We start from the raw sequence: 20,094 nt of genomic DNA on the forward strand, positions 1-20,094 counted from the left end.
TGACTGTGCTGTACACCAATAAGAGTCCTTGTGCAAGACTCCTAACACTACATTGGCCCTCCTCTGTAATACGAGTCACCTTGTAAGTCGCTTTTGACAAGAGCGTCAGCTAAATGCTGTGAATGTAAATGAATAGTAATTTATAAGAATCTGTTGCTACTGATGATTACATGTATCGTTATGAATATTGTGTCTTTAAATACTGTGATATAGGATTTTTATCATATCGTCCAGTCCTTATTTAATGTTTTAATCTTAGCATGTCCTTCCGGCATATTATAGTTCCTTGAGCCTACGGTTCTTTCTTCAGCTCCTCACAAAGACCAACTAATTAAGCTGTGTTTCCCCCTCTCAGATTGTTGTCAGGTTGTTATTGTTTATTTCTGTCTTTAGTTTAGTTTGAGCCCATTCTTTTGCTCAGGGTGTTTACCTTACTTCTTGGTTCACCATGTGATTAATAGCAACAGCGTTCAGCGGAGTGATACAGTGATTGTGGAATAAACACTATCAGCTTGTCTTGCTGGAACTAACTGCTGTATAACGTATCATAATGTACTTATTATACCGTAAATTATTGTATTGTGACATATCAGATTTTATTGTATCACACTGTCACATTATACTCTATGGTACCACTGCCAGCATATTAAAATCTGATTGTTTAGATCAGATCATTCTCAACCACATGTTAGTGTTTCTGTGCTGCTAAACCTGTCTAAATGAATCCGGCGGCCTTTTGTCTCACATACAGATTACTCCAATAAACTAAAAATATATTAAATATTCATAAAGCTTTCAACTGTGACATCTGTAGTATTAAATGTATCAAATGTTTGAAATCATTACTGTAAAAGAGCACAGTGGTGTATGCTGGGGCTTACTGTTGGCAGGGAGAGGAGGAGTGGAGGAACAGCCGAAGAAGAGGCGCACTCGGTCATGCCGGAGAACGTGGAGAGGGAGAGAACTCAGGCACCTGCAGAAAAGGACAGGGCATCATGTTAAAATGTGTGTGTGTGTGTGTGTGTGTGTGGGTGGGTGCAAGCTTGTGTGATCATGCGTGGGGTTGTGTGTGTGTGTGGGTGTGCATAGCGTAAAGAGAACAGGGAACAGGCTGAACATGGTGTATATAAGAGAGAGAGAGAGAGAGAGAGAGAGAGAGAGAGAAAGAGAGGCTGAGACTGAGGTGTGGGTGATATGAAGAAGGAGAAACTCTGTCTATATCGTGGTCAATCAGAATGGGACTGTACTGGTTGAGAGTGTGTTTATTTGCAGTATCAGTGACGGCCACTCACAGCTCTGCAGAAAAGGGTGAAACACAATGAAACTGTCATGCAAAAACCTTGAATTTCAAAAACGTTACAGAAGAAGAACAAAACCTTCTAAACTTTGAATGGAAGTCAATATAAAAGGTTTTATTCCAAGTCACTTTGGAGCATTTCTATTGGTCCATTCATCATGATTCAAATTACGTCAAAAAGTGGGTTTTTAGTGTCGCTTAGCGGCGATATACCTTATTAATTGCCTCACATACAGCAAAAAGTTAGGACATGATAACCACTGTTTTTTTTAATAGATGTAAACACCTGGACATTTGATCTTTGTGTGATCAACACTGAGAGATGGAGGTAATATGACTAAACTCACACACCTGAAGAAATGTCTTTAGTCATCATTTGTAAAATGTAATAAATAGAAATAGTAGTTTTCCTGGTTATATAGTATTTGTACATAGTAGTTTTTGTGGTACCCCCAAAATGAGCCCTGATAGACAAAGGGAGACACCCAGGAAGGTGCTGGAGAAAATGTGGGGCTCAGATGGCTGATCACTTTCATATTTTTGGGGTACCGATCTGATCAGACAGGTTATATGAGGAATAAAAGAACAAACCGGATCAGATTCTGTAACAAAGTTAACCAAGAATACACTAAAGTTTATTGCAGAGCCACACAACAGAAGGAAAAGTAAATTGGGTCACTCGCAAAACTGCAGCGGCCACATGATGATCATTTTGAGCGCAGTACTTTCACATTAGATACATTGCTTCAATTAAAAATGGTGCCATCTATAAGATGCATGTTTTTGGGTATAACTCTGATGAGTTACCTTGGATCCATCTCATGTGCAGGGTCAAGGCCAGACTGGGGCAGGAACTTCTCCAGACAGTCATCAGGAAAAAGCTTGGAGAGCTGCAGACAGACACAGACACATACTAACATTAGCATCAATTTCCAGACAAGGAGCTTTGGGGAAAATAACTGTGCTGAAAATAATGCTAAATTCACACTTTTGTTTATGGAGGGTTTTTTTATTAGTGTTGCTGCAATTTGTTGTAAACATCATGGACTATTCAACCCCTTAATCCTTATTACTGTCACAATTTTCTTTTTATTTGTTTGTTTGTTTGTAAATGTTTAACCTTTTTCTCCTCATTTTGTTCTGCCAATTAACCCACCTGTTCATAGCTCCCCCTAGCAGTAGCACAATGCTCCCAACACTAGGAGAATAAGGACTTAACAGGTCTCCCCTGGTACATGTAAAGCCAGACACGGCCTCTTCTCAAACTGCCACCAATGCGACATCACCAGGCAGCCGACATGCTCAGAGGAAAGCGCCGGGTCCCCAGTTCCCAGCAACATCCTGTGCCGTCCAACATCGCTTCAGGAGTGATGAAGGGAGAGAGCACGGCCAGTTGTGATGTTGCTAGTATCTCAAAATGAGTTTTGTGTCATATGTTTGTACTGAAAGACAGACAGTCTAGTAAATGAGCTTGAAAACAGTTGAAAACATTCCTAAGCCCATTCTCTCGACTCTGTGCTCTCAGATATGAGGCTTTATCCTCTACACGGGTGAGATGGGGGCCTCAGTTAGCTGGAACACGGCTTGTGCTGTGGTGTTTAGCCTGCTAGCTAACTTATCTAAGCCTCAATAGACAGCCGGAAGTCCAGACACAGACTCGACTTCGCTCTCAGACACGAGTTTTTATCGCCAACATTTGTGTCGTAGGTCTGCAGTTAGTCAGCTGGCCTCGGTGGGGAGCTCATGCACAGAGCATCCAGTGTGCTCCAGTGCAAGCACTAAGCTCCACCCTTCACCTGAGGCACATAGGTGCTGTTCATGATTGGACTCGAAGTGTGTATGGGGCTCTTTGTTGGGTATTCTGGTTTTGACCCTCTGCTTTGTTCTCTAACCTGCACTATGGATTCACCTGTGTTGTACCTGCATGTTTCTTGACCTCTGCCTGTCCTGACAATGGGATTTGCTATAGCCCTAATAAAGTCTCTCTGCACATGCAGCCTGTCTCAACCCACATGCTACAAACAGTAGCTGCACTGGGCTGTCTGATACTCAGTGAAGCTGTAGCTGAGCTAGTTAAGCAAAGGCTGCCTTATCGAGTGGCTACAGATCCAAAACAATGAGGGAAAACTCCTGTCCTCCCAACACCAGTCGCTCGAGTCCTACTCACCTAAATGTTTCAGGGTGTGAGTTAGCCAGACTTGAGTTAGTTCTGTGGAGAGCAGCCTGTTCTTCCGCTAACTAAGCAATGGCCAACCAGCGGAAAACTAAACGCTGCATTTTCGGTTTTAAAATAAGGCTGATAGACTGCCCCCGCAAGGTAATAGCATATACTGCAGTACGATGTTAATACACACCTTAATACAAAGTAAGATAAACACTATATGATCTCTTACCTCAACTCTCTGCTGTTTACTGTTGCTGATTTGGCACTGCAGATGCATAAATATTAATTCTTGCAAAATATTACACACTTACCTGGGACACTAACTCGACCAGTTCCTGAGATGTCTTGCCAACAGTTGTCAGTGTGGAATCGGACCACAGAATCTGGAAAAACGAGACGGAGAGGTGTGTGTGTGTGTGTGTGTGTGTGTCACTCACAGGTGTTTGAATAGGCAGTTAATCATGGATACAAACTGAGGAGAAGGTGACTGGGTTGCAACTCACCTCCAAAGTGTACTCTGCTGACGTGTCTGGTTTGTGTGTGACTCCCTTCAGCTCAATTCTCTCAACTCGAACTAAAACAAACAAACAAACAAAGATATACATTATAGTTTAACATTAACAATAAACATACACTTTATGTGCAAATGTTTGTGGACATCCCATCTAATAAATGCATTCAGCTACTTTAAAAATTCATAGAATCGTTAGAGAATGTTCAGTGTTTATAGAGATATATAGAGTTTATATATAGAGAATATATACAGAGAAGTACTGCCAATAGAATAGGACTCTCTGGAGCAGATACACATGAGCCTACCGGCACCATGCTGCCTAATAATGCCAGGCGTGGGCTAGAGGGGTATAAAGCCCCCCAGCATTGAGGAGCTGTGGAGCAGTGGAAGATTCTCTGGAATGATGGTGGTGGAGCTCCATCCAACACTTCTGGGATGAGGTGGGGTAGTGAAGATCCATGAAAAGGTGTCCAAATACCTTTGTCCATTTAGTGCATTTAAAAACATGGCTGGTTTGCTTGTTTGTTTGTTTTTTCAGGCATGTGTATCGCGGCGTATCATGGCGTATCGAGCTCTGTCATAATTTTGCATATCGGCCATTCTGGAGAAGTGCCATGCAGAGGATTTGGAAAGTATGTGTGTAGGCGGTCACAGGTTTCAGACATTGACAAAGCTTTAATTTAAAATACAAACACATGCAAGCACACACACACACACACACATATATACACACGCTTGTATACGTGACACACACTCACAGACGAGCAGAAACACATCCGGTGCCGGTGCCATACACAGGCCAGTGTGTTAAATATACCCTGCAGAGTCAGCACTTCCTGCAACGTGTGTGTGTGTGTATGTGCGAGGAGAATCGGGCCTGAATGGAGCTCTGTGTGTTCAGCGTGTCCTATCAGAGGATCAGAGAAAAGTAAACACAGAACCCCCCCCCCCACACACACACACACACACTCTTTGTCTCTTCCCCTCCATCTCTCTCTCTCTGATTCATTCAGGACGCTTTCACTCTCTCAGATCTCAGCTAACGGTTACCATTCCAAAATAGCCTGTTTACAAAACTCTGGACATGTGGCCTGGGTTACGAAGTTGAGTTTACTGGTTATAGATTCCTCCTTTTGGTTCTTGTTTGTCCTTATTTGGACGTCATACACAATTTAAAGCAGCAGTATGTGAGAAATTGCAACTTCTTGCTCCTGGGCTCCCCCTACAGTCGGGAAGTGGAATTCACAGTTTGAACCACCACTGGTGGAGCTCCATCCAGTACTTTTGGGGGATGAGTTGGGGATGATGAGGTGGTGATCATCATCATCATCCAACATCCTGACCTCAGTAAGCGCTCTTGTTGCTGAATGCAATCAAATCCTCACAGCAATGCTGCTCCAGAATCTAGTAGAAAGTCTTCTTCTCTGGACAGTAGAGACAGTTACTCCAACGGAAGCAGGATCAGCTCTTTTAATACGCTTGATTTCAGAGGAAACAGTGAATGGTGTATTAGTGAGGTCCAGTGCAGTTATTTCTGCTGATAGGTGATGTTCTCCTCTCCTGTCCATCCTCTATTAGCCCCACTCTCCCTATGGCTTTTACATAACAGAAGTGTGTGTGTGTGTGCGCGTGTATACGAGTGTGTTACAGACTCTCTGCTATGGCAGGCGAGTTTAGACCCATCTGGAATTTTCTGCAGAGCAGGAAGCCTCTTCCTGACAGAGTCGACGACCTGCTCCGCCCTCAACGCCCACTCAACCCCTCATTACACTCTGTGGGTTAGTAATGTGCATATACTGTATATGTGTGCTGCTGTGTGTATGTGTGTGTGTGTGTGTTTGTGTGGCTGAGTGAAAGTGAGAGGTCAGTGAGAGTGGAGCAGTTGTAAAATAGGATACATTTATGAAGTGGCTGAGTGACAATAAGTAAAAGAGGGTAATGAGAGAGTGTAGAGAGAGAGTAGAGAGAGAGAGGGAGTGTAGGAGTGAGTGGGAGAGGAGTATGTGTGCATGGTTTCAGAAACCAGAGCTGGTATGAAGAGTACACACACACACACACACACACACACGCTCACGCTCACGCTGACCTTTCACCAAGGCATCATCACACTCCTCAACCCTCGCTCTTCGCTCAGGGGCATTATTGGTAGCCACCTGTCATCCCGCCCACTCAGCGCTGAATCACCGCCCTGCGCAGGTGCTGCTGACCCCACAGCTCTCTCTCTCCTCGGTCTCTCCTCACCCCGGACGAGAACCTTCCTAAATAAAGCCGGTGTGCTTCCGAGATTGCTCTCGTTTGTGTTCCATTTTGTTCTGGTCTGACATGTTACTACGAGCCTTCTTACACCTGGTATCAACATGCCTTTCATATCCACATGGTCGCATCTGGATCTCTCTAAAATGCCTCCCCAGAGTAAGCAGATAAGATCCGGTCACCCCAAGTTCTTACTGACATTTCAAGGCTACACTCAGCTCCAGAGCATAACCTGGGAATGAAACTGGTAGAAGGAATAGTACAATAGTACAATAGAAGTACTGCCGATAGAATAGGACTCTCTGGAGCAGATCAACATATCTGAACCTATGGTGCCTAATGCCAGGCGTGGGCTAGACGAAGCAGTGGAAGAACTGTGTTCTTTGGAATGATGGATGGTGGTGCTTCATCCAGTACCTCTGGGATGAGTTGAGGATGATGAGGTAGGGTGAAGATTATCATCATCATCATCATCATCATCATCCAATGGATCTCACAATGCTCCTGCTCCAAAATCTAGTAGAAAGCCTTTTCATCCCTGGACAGTAGAGACAGTTACTCCAACAAAAGCAGGATCAACTCTTTTAATACCCTTGATTTCAGAAGGAGCAATGAACGAGCAGGTGTCCCAATACTTCTGTCAATTTGTTATTGTGTTAGTATAGAACCAAATGAAACACAAACAAAGCAGAAATGAAAAAGGGGGTGAAGAGACCCGCCGCGGTGCAGACACACAGCCCTATCTGTTATTAACTCTGTGGTAAGAAATCTTTTTAACCACATCAGCAAGCACATGTTCAGCCCCGACACAAATAAGCCAATTAAATCCATAATTCCAAAACACTCTCTGTGCCTGAAGTACACACACACACACACACACACACACTTTCTATCTTACACACACACACACTCCTATGCATGCCCTCAGGGCTGCAGCTGCTGCATACCTGATGGCAGCCCTGTTAATCCACGGCATTCTGCCCTTCTTTTGGCTTTGGTTACACACCCAATACAGTCGTCTTATGCACACATTTACACACATAGACTGACACATATACACACACTCACACACACACTTACACCAACACACACATTATGAGACAGACATGCATAGCGTACAATAATAAAGACAAAACCACAGTGATAAAAATACCTACTCACACTTACACACATATCAGACAATAACAAAGACAGCAGCTCCCTCTTCCTCTCTCTCTCGCACACTCACACACACACACACACACACACACACACACTATTGCATTATCCAAGTTCAAACGCTGAGTGAGCACAACATCACCGCCTGCCTGGATTTAGCAGAAAGAACTTCAAAGAGTCCAGAAAAAGGCCTTTGTTGTAAGAGATCATAATGCATACACTACATGGACAAAAGTATTGGGACACCTGCTCATTCACTGTTTCTTCTAAAATCAAGGCTATTAAAAAGAGTTTATCCTACCACATAACCTAGATTTTGGAGGAGCATTGCTGTGAGGATTTGACTGCATTGAACCACAAGAGCGTTAGTGAGATGGATGTTGGATGATGATCACCACCCCACCTCATCATCCCCAACTGCCCAACTCATCCCAAACATACTGGATGGAGCTCCATCACCATCATTCCAGAGAACACAGTTCTTCCACTGCTCCACAGCTCAAAGCCCACGCCCTCAAATACCCCTCTAGCCCAAGCCTGGCATTAGTTAGGTGCCAATAGCTTCACCTGAGTCTATCTGCTCTAGAGAGTCCTATTCTGTTGGTAGTACTTCTCTACAGGGACTAGACAAAGCTCATTCAACATCCTGACCTCACTAACTAACTCTTGTGGCTGAATGTAATCAAATCCTCACAGCAATGCTCTACTCAAAATCTAGTACAAAGTCTTCCTCCCTGGACAGTAGAGACAACTCTTTTTAACACCCTTGATTTCAGAAAAAACAAGTAAGCAGGTGTCTCAGGTGTCTCAATACTTTTGTCCATATAGTGCACGGCACCGTGGCCACCAGTGAGAGCATCAACATTCAGAAGGTCATCAATTAATGCTAGGTGATAAAAGGGGGAGTTACAGGCGCAGCAGAACTACATTGTCAACCTCTAGGGGGCGCACTAGCAGGGTTTGGAACAGCAAGAGTGTAATTTAACTGCATACATTTTTTCTTTATTGGACAAACCGCTGATTTTAACAACTTATTACTGGTGTGTTTGTGCAAATGACTGTAAATTAAAAGCTCAGGCCGTGTTTACTGAAACTTTAGGTACTGATATCTACAGCACACTCAGAAAAGCATACTGTTAATCACAGATAAACAATAACGATAAATCATCAACATACTGTACTGTTCTATTCATAACAACGTCTGCTCTTCATGTTTCCAGACGAGGGTGATAATATTGTGCAAGAACATGTGTCAGCATGGACGTGTCTGTGTGTGTATGTGTGTGTGTGTTTGTTGACAGACTGATGAGGCTTTGTGTAGCGAGGTTTCGTACTGATAAGAGGCATGTCTGTGGTCATGAGGTAATGCAGTGATCTGTAGAGATTAGCTTACAAGAGGAGGAAAGGACATCATCCACACTGCCAGACCTGCTGTTTCCTGTCCAACCCCAAAACAAGCCCCTAGCCTTCAGACTACTTCATGAGAACCAGTTCATATAATGTTTAATACAATTATTGTTCAGGTCAAATTCCAGTCCTGCAAGGTCCCATTACTGCAGAGTTCTGCATTTCCCCCACGTTCACACATGATTCAGCACGTTAGGTCATTCTAATACACTCAGCATGAGCTGAATCAGGTGTGTTATAGAGGTCGAGGGTTTCTGGTGACTGGTGTTCGTCGCTCTTGTGTAATAAAAAGGACGGACGATATCTGCAATTGTAGTAGCAGTGCTCCAGATGATCAGTTGTTACAGTGCAGATTTGCAAAGATCACTAATAAAAATACTGATTCATTTCTCTTTTAATAAGACAAAAGTATTGGGACACCTACACAAAGCATCAACTAAAGCTTTCCTGACCTCCCTTTTTAAACCCATAAGCATTATTAATATGGAGCTGGTCCCCCTTTGCTCTAAGCTCTACCAGCAGCAGCAGCAGCAGGTCTGGAGCTCTGCTGCAGTTACTGAGTCAGTTGGAGGCTTTTCTGCACTCTGCTCTGAGCTCAGCACTCGGCCCTGACCCCGCTCTGTAACTTTACGTGGTCTGACAGACACTCGGTGGACACTGAGCTGCTCTCTGTGAGCTGTTCCTCCTAAACACCACTTTCAAAACCTGCAGATCCATTATCAAACCCCATCCTGCAGACTGGTGCCCCCCAAAGTCTGCTGCCCAAGCCTTTAGTCACACTGCTCATCCATGACAGCACCAATGACACACCACCCCATCTCTTGATGAACCTTTAGGGACTCGACCTAAAGTCATTTCTAGAAGGAAACCAGGACACCCTGCAGTTAAGAACCTTTGGGATCTATTGCTGGCTGTGTGACACTTGCAGAAGTGCTGGCATGATCAGACCAATAGGGGTCTAATCAGCAGGACACAAAAAACAACCCTATAACAAACACAGTCTGAAATAGAACAGAATTGGTTATTTGATGGCAACAGTAACCATGTGATCACATGATAATTAGGTATTTCATTATATAGCAGTATTTGTTTTACCAATAACTGCTAGAAGAACACTGCTATTAGGAGTCTCAATTGGCACTACGCTTAAACACTACATCTTAAAGCATCTTTATAGCTTAAAGCAACAGTATGCAGCATTTATACCCCACAATAACAGCTTTCCAACCATGCTGATGCTCCACTGATTTTTAATAAGGAGAATAGCACCTCTGGCACTCTGCTAGTCCCAATAACTGCACCATACAACTCCGGACAACTGGCAAGAACTGCATAACATTGCATAACCTGGGTCACATAGTCACATACCGGCTCTTTAGCTAACCAGTATGGATGATACAGCACTGTGCGGACGTTTTAGGCTCCTTATCCCAGAATTCTAATAATTGATCTCAGGTGTAAGAGAGGGTTTTACTGTAGAAGCTCCAGATCTCATCAGAACAGATAAAGCAGCTGAAGATGGAGATGGAGGAACAAGAGCTTCTCATTCTGAAGAAAGAAAGTAGTGAGATCTTGTCGGTGAGCTAGTCTGAAGAACAGAGCTGGCTCGGTTCCTCCAGGTTTCTCCTGGACGCCCCCCAGTCCAGCCAGCACAGCGTGGAGGACGTGTTCATCTCCATCATCATCATCATCAGCAGCAGCAGCAGCTTACCTGATTTACCATCATTAAGCCCTGATTTACCACCAAAGCAGGTGTTGATCTGAGGAGAACTCTAAATAATACTAGACTCCATGAGAGAGGAGAACTTTGGAGATGTTCTAATGATGAACACAGTGATGGAGAACCTCCACCACTTTCTGTAGTTCATTCTAATATCAGTGATTTACTAAGCAGATATGACAGCTCCTCATTCTAATGTTCACAGATGGCTAAAGTATAGTAATCTGCTGTGCATCCCAAAACAAACGACCAAAACAAACCTGAAAGAGCTCAGTGGAACATAGTTTCTGTTCTGTGTTTTGGTGAAGTGGTGTTTCCTGTTGCCTGTTTCAGGTTCCTGGTGTTTCAGGTCTCTAAGAAACTGTGCTGGACTCAAAACACTGCAGTCATTCTGAGAAAGGTGCAGCAGCATCTTCACTTCCTGAAGTGTTCTCCGCCTCACGGTGCCTTCTTTCTTTTATTTCTCTTCGTAGTCGTTTTCCTGCTAAGTTTCGGGCTGGACTAAAGTTTAAATGCTTTTTTTTTAATCAAAGAACAATATTGGGATGCAGTGTGTGGATGACAAATTCTGCAAATACGCTAATATTTAATTTTAACCACAGCTCAGGATATGACTTCATCCATCTGAGTGAATGACTGCATTCTGTGTTTTGAGAGGAACGTCAGAATGACTAACTAGTGATGGCTTTAGACTGTTTCAGCACACTTAACACAAACACACACTCTTACACACTGCCCAGACAGACACACACAAACACACAGTGAAAAAAGTAATGCATTACAACCCAACTTTGTCATTCAGTGTACTTGCTTTGGCAATAACTGAGATGATTTATTCATGTGGATAATATTTACACATTCTAATCTAGTAAATACAATGCATTACTTTACACACACACACACACACAGCAAAAGTAAAATCAGGTCATGGCCTAGCCGCATGCTAGGAATGATGATTCACAGATAGATACACACACACACACACACACACACTCCACACTTTCCTCAGTTAAACATATACTATAATTGTTGTTCACACAAAGTCCAACACACACCAGTCCTCATACCCCAGTTAAGAGAGAGACGGTCCGAATTAATACCTACCAGCAAAGAAAATGTTACATCAGTATTTCTGTTATTGAATTTAAGTAACAGTAAAATATTCAACATACATTACATGGACAAAAGTATTGGGACACCTGCTTATTCGCTGTTTCTTCTGAAAACAAGGGCATTCAAAAAATATCTTGATCCTGCTTTTGGTGGAGTTACTGTCTCTACTGTCCAGGGAAGGCTTTAATTTTTTAAGGCCTGTCATGATAATTTTTTAATCATTTTAATAAGAAACTATATTATTACCATTTCAAAGGCATTGTAAACCATGCATATACTTATAATATGCAATTGCACACTTTTAAAGAGCAACAAACCTTTCATTAATAATAGTTTGAGAGATTATTTTTATGTTTATTATTGTATCATTTTTGCTGCCTATTTTGTAGCATAATTAGAAATGTTGTGTTTTTAGATAACAGGTTCAATCTGACGCAGTGCGCTCTGTGTGCATGGACACTCTCTTACTGAGGTTCTGGTCACTGCAAGACTGATTATTATGTAAATAAACAAGCAAATAAACACAGTGGGTTAATTATCGTGACAGGCCTAGGCTTTCTACTAGATTTTGGAGGAGCATTGCTGTGAGGATTTGATTGCATTTAGCAACAAGTGGGCGTTAGTGAGGTCAGGATTTTGGATAATCACAATCTCACTTCATCCCCAACTATCCACAGCTCAATGCTGGGGGGCTTTATACCCCTCTACTAGCCCACGCCTGGCATTAGGCAGCATGGTGCCCATAGGTTCATAATGTTGATCTGCTCCAGAGAGTCCTATTCTATTGGCAGTACTTCTTCTCTACAGGGACTAGACAAGCTGTGTGTGTGCATTTGCACATCTGTGTCAGCAATGGGTGCAGCTTAAGGTGTGAAGAAGAAGGGGTGTCCACAAACATTTGGAGAGTAGTGTATTTCAACTACAGCTCTTACTTAGTACACATTACAGTAATCTTGTGGTCTGAGTGACGGTGAGGCCACAGTATGCTGTTGTAATTTCGACTATAAAATATTTACAGTAATAAGGGGTCTTTAATATTCCTAGAATCCTCTTTGAGGGTTCCAATAGAGGAGTTTACACAACAGTCAACTTTGGTAATAAGCAAATTCTTCCTGTAGCAGATTCTTCATTTTCTACAATAACAAAATGCAATTTATGGCAGTGTGTCCTCTTCTATCTATGCACAATCCCGCACCTGAGACAAATGCTCAGGACTTGAGGCCAAAATCAGGCTATTAGGAGCTCTCAGGCTATTAAGAGGCACACACACTCCTCTCACTGTTCTTAGAAAACCACATTTGTGGAGGAATAATTAGTCAAAAGACATTCCAAAAGCTCCCTCACATGTGGTTTCAACTTTCAGCTGCTGCTGGTGTGCTCTGTAATGAAGAGCCCTGCTGACCTGTCTCTTCCTGTCAGGCGCTGCTCTGCAGGCTGCTTAGCCGAACTCTGGACTCTGACCTCGCCGTTCACACTTCGCTCACTCCTCGGGTGAGGCTATTTGTGGACTGACAGGGTAGGCTGGAGTAACATGTTCACACTCACCTTTTCCAGGTTTCACAGAATGCACTTTGACTGGCAGGTCCTGGCAAGCCTGAGCAGGGGTCGGTGGCATCCCCTCTGAACCCAAACACTCGTCTGCTGGGCCTGTCGTCACTTCTCGTTGCAGGGGCTAGAGAGGAGGTTAAAGATCAAACAAAAGTCAGAGTTAAATATATTTATAGGACTCTCTGCAGCAGGGCTAGAGGGGTGTAAAGCCCCCCAGCATTGAGCTGTGGAGCAGTGGAAGAGATGTGTTCCCTGGAATGATGGTGGTGGAGCTCTATCCCATACTTTTGGGATGAGTTGGGGATGGGGTGGGTTGGTGATATGATTATACAACATCCTCGCTAACGTTCTTGCCACTTGTCCAACCAACAAAAGCTGGATATACCCTTTACTCATGGAAGAAATGAATGAGCAGGTGTCCCAATACTTTTGTCTATACAATGTACATTATTTCCCTAATTATTATCAGATTTATAGGCCCTAAAATAGAGCCCTGTGGGACTCCACAAAATGTTCTAAATGAAATAAGAGCCAAACAGCTCCTGCTCTAGTGTTAACAGAGAACAGTAAACCCAGGGTTTCACAACTTCACGGTACACAAATGCACAAAAGGAAAAAGCTGGGCCAAAATAAATGAAATGACATAAAAAGTCAGCATTTCCTTGCGAGTTACATAAGATACATGTTTGAGTCACAGGCTGTCAGGCTGTCCTACACGTTGCTGTACGTGGCCACTCACTCTGCCACTCGGGTCGGGATACTCAGATTTGCCATTATGTAATTTTTTCTACTGCAGAGTTTTCTGCAGTCTTTACACAGCTTTACAAGTCTGATTCACCATGATCGGCTTGCTTTGGTCTGTGTGGCAGGTCGACTCATTTAAATAAACTCGCTTTGTTCTCTCTGATTGGCAGATAATGATGGTCTCCTCTTTTCCCTCCCATATATGTGTGTGTTCAGAGTCTCAACAACTCAGTAACTGCTGATCTAAAACCAGCTCTTTCTTGGTTCACGAAACAATATTTCCTTCGTTTGAAGGGTTTTAAACTGATCCCAGAGCCCCGTTCCTCGCTGCTGTGAGCTATGAAGAGCAGATATGCTAAGCACAGCAGCTCCTGAAGCTCAACTGAAACCAATTAGGCCTGCTCTTATAACCCACTGCTGCCACATCCGCACCCATGGCCGCCAAGAACTCCTAACACAGGCAGCAAAATCTGTTCAGTTCTGGGGGAGACCCACCTTCAACACACGTTTTCAACACTTCAGACCCAAGCAACCCAATGTGCATTTAAAAGGCTCATATCTTAATGTTCTCGTGTTCTGTTTTTTTGACTCTGTGGTCCACTTGTGTGCTAGTACCTCTCGTAATTCATTCCACATGACCATTTTCCAAACGATTATCTCAGACGAGAAGCTGCTGTACCTTTAAGACTGATATACAGTATGTAGAGGATATCTGTTGTCATTGGCTGCCTTGTATCGCACCTCATTAATACAAAAAAAGGACAAAAGTATTGGGACACCTGCTTAATCAGGGGTATTAAAAGAGTTGATACTCCTTTTGTTGGAGTAACTGTCTCTACTGTCCAGAGAAGAAGACTGTCTACTAGATTTTGGAGGAGAATTGGGACAAGAGCTGAAGTTAGTGAGGTCAGGATGTTGGATGATGATCACCACCACCCCACCTCATCCCATCCAAAAGTACTGGATGGAGCACCACCCATCATTCCAGAGAACACAGTTCTTTCACAGTCCTATTCTACTGGCAGAAATTCTCTACAGGGACTAGACAAGCTGTATGTGTGTGTGTGCATTTGCACATCTGTGTCAGCAATGGGTACAACTGCAATGTTTATGTACTGCTAAAATGCTAAAGGTTTAGCAAAGCTGGACGTCTGTGGTGTTTCTTTTACAATTCCTGACTGGGCTTGGAAGTTTCAGCAAGGAACCACTTCAGGAAACTACAGGAAAGCTACAAGCCCAAAGAATCCCTCCGGGCACCTTTAGTGTGCAAGGACACTGCCAGACCTCACTTTAAACTTGAAGTGAAGTTGGGTGACTGTGTTGTAAATGATTCACCCTCTCAGAATCGTCAGTCTGGAGGAAGAGTTAACAAGAAGCAGCTGTTTTTAGATGTGCTGTGAGAAGACAAAGAAAACAGCACTTCACGACCACATAACTTAATCTGCAGCAAGACAAACACAGCGAGGCTGGGAATTCCACGAGCAGCTTCACTGTGTTTGTGTGCGAGCGTGTTTCCGTTGGTGTTTAGCTTAGGAAGGAGAGCTTTTGAACGCGAGCGCTGTCTGACTTTTCTCGTGAATCAGTGGAGAGTATCATGCGGAGGGTTGACTTCAGCAGCGAGCAATGTGCTGAGCTGAACTCGACACAAGCCAAAACCAACAAAACACTAAATACAGCCGCCTTTTCTCCGCCTGCAGCCGGTACTTTCCCCCTCACACACACACACACAAACATTTAACCAGCGAGGGCTTGCGCGTGTGTGTACATGTGCGTCGGCCTACAGACGATCTGTTAAAACTTCGGTTTCGGGTTACCACGGCGATGGGCATAACCCAGCCTCTGATTCGCCGACGCGCGTCTCTGTCGAAATGAACTGAGATCCACTGACTCAGTAATTCAAGTCAGACTGAGACTCGTCAACACCGACTCCGTCTACTCCACATGTAGACGCAAACCTAATGATACATAATGATATTCACAACATCAACTTCAAAGACGGCTGAAGCCTTAAAAATAACACTTTTGCCAATCCATCTAAACCCATTAATGTCCGTTTCTGAACTTTGGAAATACATAGAATTATATCATAATATGACTAAAATTGTTTAATCACTTTATTTTCACATATTAATTGGAGTCTTTTGGTCTTAAGGACACTATTCATTTTCAATTAATCCATTAAAAAATGATGTTTCTCTGATTTTGGGTGCCTAACAATCCATCACTTTAAACCAATGACTGTAGAAAACACTGTGGACACTGTGGTTCCATTCCCTGAAGCTAAAAAACTGTCCGCTATGTAGTCAAATTTGCAATAGTAGAGACCACAGGCTGGGCCAGACCCGCCCCCTTCTCCCAGATCAGGCCTCAGTGTCTCAGACCGTCTTCACTGAGCTTCCAGCGCAGAAGCAGAGCGGAGTCCCCCCACCCTGGATTCCCAGTTTATCCGGGAAGTAGCGGACAATAGCTCCAACAGTAAAAGTGCAGCTCATGTAAGTTCCTCTACAGCTCAGCTCCTCTATGTACTGACCAGAGAGGACGCCATGCAGGTCCAGCCAGCCAAGGCTGTCTGTCAATTGCTTCATTCCTAAGTGTAGCCCCACCTTCTTACGGTAGAGCAGAGTGAGGGTTTAGAACTGAATTTTGGGAAAAAAATGGGCCAAAAAAAAAGGGCCGATATTAGCATCAGGAACCTAAGGTGACCATTCGGATGTTATATCAGTTAAGTCATGCTAATTATTGGCCAGTACCTTCAAATGCCATATAATAATATTCATATAATAAGCTGTGCTAATGTTTGTTGGTGGTGCTGCTGCTGCTGCTGCGATCTACACCAGCCTTCATTCATTAAAAGCAATGTTTGCATTTTGAATGAAGTGGTTAGTGGACCTACTGCCCTGCTGCCAACTGAGTGAAAGCAGGGCGGAAGAGCAACTTTAGGTCACAGTTTGGTCTTTGTGTGTGGAGCGAACCCTAAACTCTATCTTTGGAAGCAGTGAACACTCTGCTACACAAAAGTCATGATGAATCGGGCACTCCGTACCTACATTTCTTCCACAAATGTGAGCGGGTTGGGATGACTCTGGACTCTGCCCAACAGCTGGGCTGAATTAGACCCAATAACTAAAACCCAAACAGTGTGTGGTTATGCTGGGACGCACAGCCAGGGTCAAATGAGGCGATGCTTATTCAGATGCAAAATTGTTCATCGTCAAACTAGCCAACATTACAGTCAACAAGCAGTGCTGATGCATTGCATGCTGACTGGCTAACATGCTGACCATCTTAATACATTATTATAAAATATTTATAATGACGGTAGCTTGTAGACACGCTTATCCGGAGTGACTTACAAAAACATCCTTAAACTAATATGAATATGGTGGAGTATACAGATACACTTTATGTCCAAATGTTTGTGGACACCTTCTAATGAAGGCATTGAGCCACACACAGCATGTCTGGTCCCTGTAGAGAAGTATCGTCAACAGAATAGGACTTTCTGGAGCAGATAAACATGAGATAATCATGACGGCACCATTATTAAAGCCTGGAGTGGGCTAGAGGGGTATAAAACCAGGGTGAGAGAACTGTGTACAGCTGTGTTCTCTGCAATGATGATGGTGGTGCTCCATCTAATACCTTGAGAATGAATTTGGGAGCTGGGGATAAGCAATGTCCCAAAATCTAGTAGAATGTCTACAAGAATGAGACGATTTCTCCAACTAAAGCAGGACAAACACTTGAGTATAATGAGCCGGTGTCCCAATACTTTGTCCATATTGTGTACATCTGAACTAAAACATGAGCGGGAAATCAGTGGCGACACCTACAAGAAGGTAAAACATAGCTATAACCGAGTCATGTCAAGTATGAACCTTCCCTAATCCAATAAACTCTCTTTTGGACTTGGACCCCAAGATAACAGCCATTTAGCTCCTTTAATGTCTCAAACTTTTTCTGAAGTCTGTGGTTCCTCTAGGCCACAGTTTTAGTTTCGGTGGTGTAGTAAATCGCTTGAAAGTATTTGAGTATTTTCACGCCTCAGTAAAGCTGAAACATTGACATTTCACGACGCTTTTATAAACGAGACCGCACAAGAATCTCGTGTCCAAAAGCATGGAGGAGAAACTTGTACACTGGTGTTGATGAGGTCTGGGCTGTCAGCAATATCATACAGAGCTGGATGTTTTTATTATTCGCATTATTATTGTGGGATAGTTTGTAGAGGGACGAACTATCCATCATCGTCCAGATCTAAGTGTGCAAACTGCCCTGTCCTGCTCATCTGGCTCTGAGTAAGGGAAGGAAACAAACTCATGTTCTCCAGGTAAAAGAACCCGAGCAGGTCTTTGTGACAGGACCATAGTTGAGGACCATAGTTGAGTTGTTAGGGGTGCACTATATCAATATGTTTATATATATATATTTATTACAGAATCATTTAAGCAACTCCAGATGTTAACTCCAGTTGTGCACTAGTAGTATGACTGCAACCTCAGTTAAAAGCTTATTGTCCAGCTTTTAACTGTGGAAAAGTGTCGGTTTCACTACTGAGAGCATCCTGAAGAACCTGTGTTTTGACGATTGAAGATATCTTACATCCACATGCCCACCCGTTTGTAGTCACCTGCTCATCCTGGGTTTATTCTGAAATCAAGAGCATTAACGGGCTTTTAACGGGGCTTTGTCCCCATTTACTGCTTCAACACCCCCTCTCCTCTTCTGGGAAGGTTTTACATCAGATATTAGAACATTGCTGTGATGATCTGATTACAATCAGCCACATAAGAACATCAGTGAGGTCAGGTACTGATGTTGGATGACTAGTTCCACTGCCACTCCAACTCATCCCAAAGGTACTGGACGGACCTCCATCCCTCCAGAGAACCCCATAGCCCACTTTGTGTTGGGCATGTTGACCAGTGACCTGTGTTGAACACCTGTGCACTTTAAAGTTTAAAAGACATGTGGCTAGCTAGCAGTGGTGTTCTCTACCTTAGCGCAGCAGGGACACGGCCCACCCCGGTAGATAAGATGTCCAGCCGGGCTCAGGTAGGTGGGGACGGTGGCTGCCGGTGCCGGTTCGCCCCCGGTCACCTGCAGGATCTCCTGGATCTGGGTAAGCTGCTGGCGGAGCACCTGCTTCTGGTGAAAGCTGAAGGCCGGGTGGTTGGAGGCCATGGTGAAGAGCAGCAGGAACTGCTCCCCGGTGCGGCCGTCATTCAGCTGCAGCCCGTAGTTATGAATCACGGCGTCAATGTGCGTGAGGGTCCGGAACAGCACCGCCGCCGCGGCCCGGTTGTCCGAGCTGAGCAGCGCCAGGGACACCAGAAGCTTGCTGCGCACCACCTCGTCCGTGATGTTGGCAAGATGGGCCAGGTCGGCCGGGTTGTTGGCCTTAATCTCGGCATCCCTCAGCGAGTGGTAGTCCTTTCGGGCCAGGTCCTCCAGACACGAGCCGAGGAAGCGCAGCTCGACTGGCACGCATAGGTCCAGGAGGCCGCAGAGGAACTCGGCCCGCTGGGCTGAGTTCAGCCCGGAGAACCAGCGGTACACCCCCTCCCTCTGCAGGCAGCACCGGCCCTCCACCATTTTAACCAGAATTTAGGCAAACACGACTTCTTCAGCGCGCTCACAACAACTTCACCAACTTCCATAAACAGGTCCCACTGTCCTTCACGGCATCCACTCGGTAGTTTTCCTTCTCCTCCGGAGTTTATAAACCAGCGCTCGCATTATTTAAAAAAAAATCCCAGTTTTGAAGCAAGAGCCCCTTAAAAACGCTACGTTACATTTAGACGTTGCGCAAACCTGTCATATTATTTTACCTAGTGCTACATAGTTATATAACTTCGTAAAATTAGTGATCATAATTCTTCAATTTAAATACAATTTAATTATTTTTAATAACTTTTTCTTAAGTATGGAATTATGACGCATTCGTTTGATATCAAACATTTACTTTAACATTTTCGTTATTTAATAAATACTAAAACTATTCCTAATTTAATTCGATTAGCAAAAACGGTTTTATTATTAAACTCTTTAATAAACTAATTTTATTATCCTAGCTATTATTAAAAACACACTCAGTTTAACGTTAAACGTTATTTTAACGTTTTCATTATTTTTTATAATCCTAGCTAGCTAACTTAGACGTTAGCTTATAAAAC

At 43.7% G+C, this 20,094-nt stretch overlaps 1 protein-coding gene across 1 annotated transcript in view; it reads right to left on the minus strand.

Annotated features, from left to right (window-relative positions):
* The window catches only part of zcchc14 (zinc finger, CCHC domain containing 14), a 33,463-nt gene extending 13,513 nt beyond the window's left edge, over positions 1-19,950 (minus strand). Inside the window, exons 1-6 of the mRNA XM_072663705.1 lie at positions 18,917-19,950; positions 13,172-13,298; positions 3,965-4,035; positions 3,773-3,844; positions 2,105-2,187; positions 882-973 (exon numbers count right to left, since the gene is read on the minus strand). Of these exons, the coding sequence (XP_072519806.1) occupies positions 882-973; positions 2,105-2,187; positions 3,773-3,844; positions 3,965-4,035; positions 13,172-13,298; positions 18,917-19,513 (1,042 nt within the window). The 5' untranslated portion in view covers positions 19,514-19,950. The remainder of the gene's footprint in view (positions 1-881; positions 974-2,104; positions 2,188-3,772; positions 3,845-3,964; positions 4,036-13,171; positions 13,299-18,916) is intronic.
* Positions 19,951-20,094: the final 144 nt, after the last annotated feature.

Source organism: Salminus brasiliensis, chromosome 19 (genome assembly GCF_030463535.1).
Source record: "Salminus brasiliensis chromosome 19, fSalBra1.hap2, whole genome shotgun sequence".
Taxonomy (NCBI): domain Eukaryota; kingdom Metazoa; phylum Chordata; class Actinopteri; order Characiformes; family Bryconidae; genus Salminus; species Salminus brasiliensis.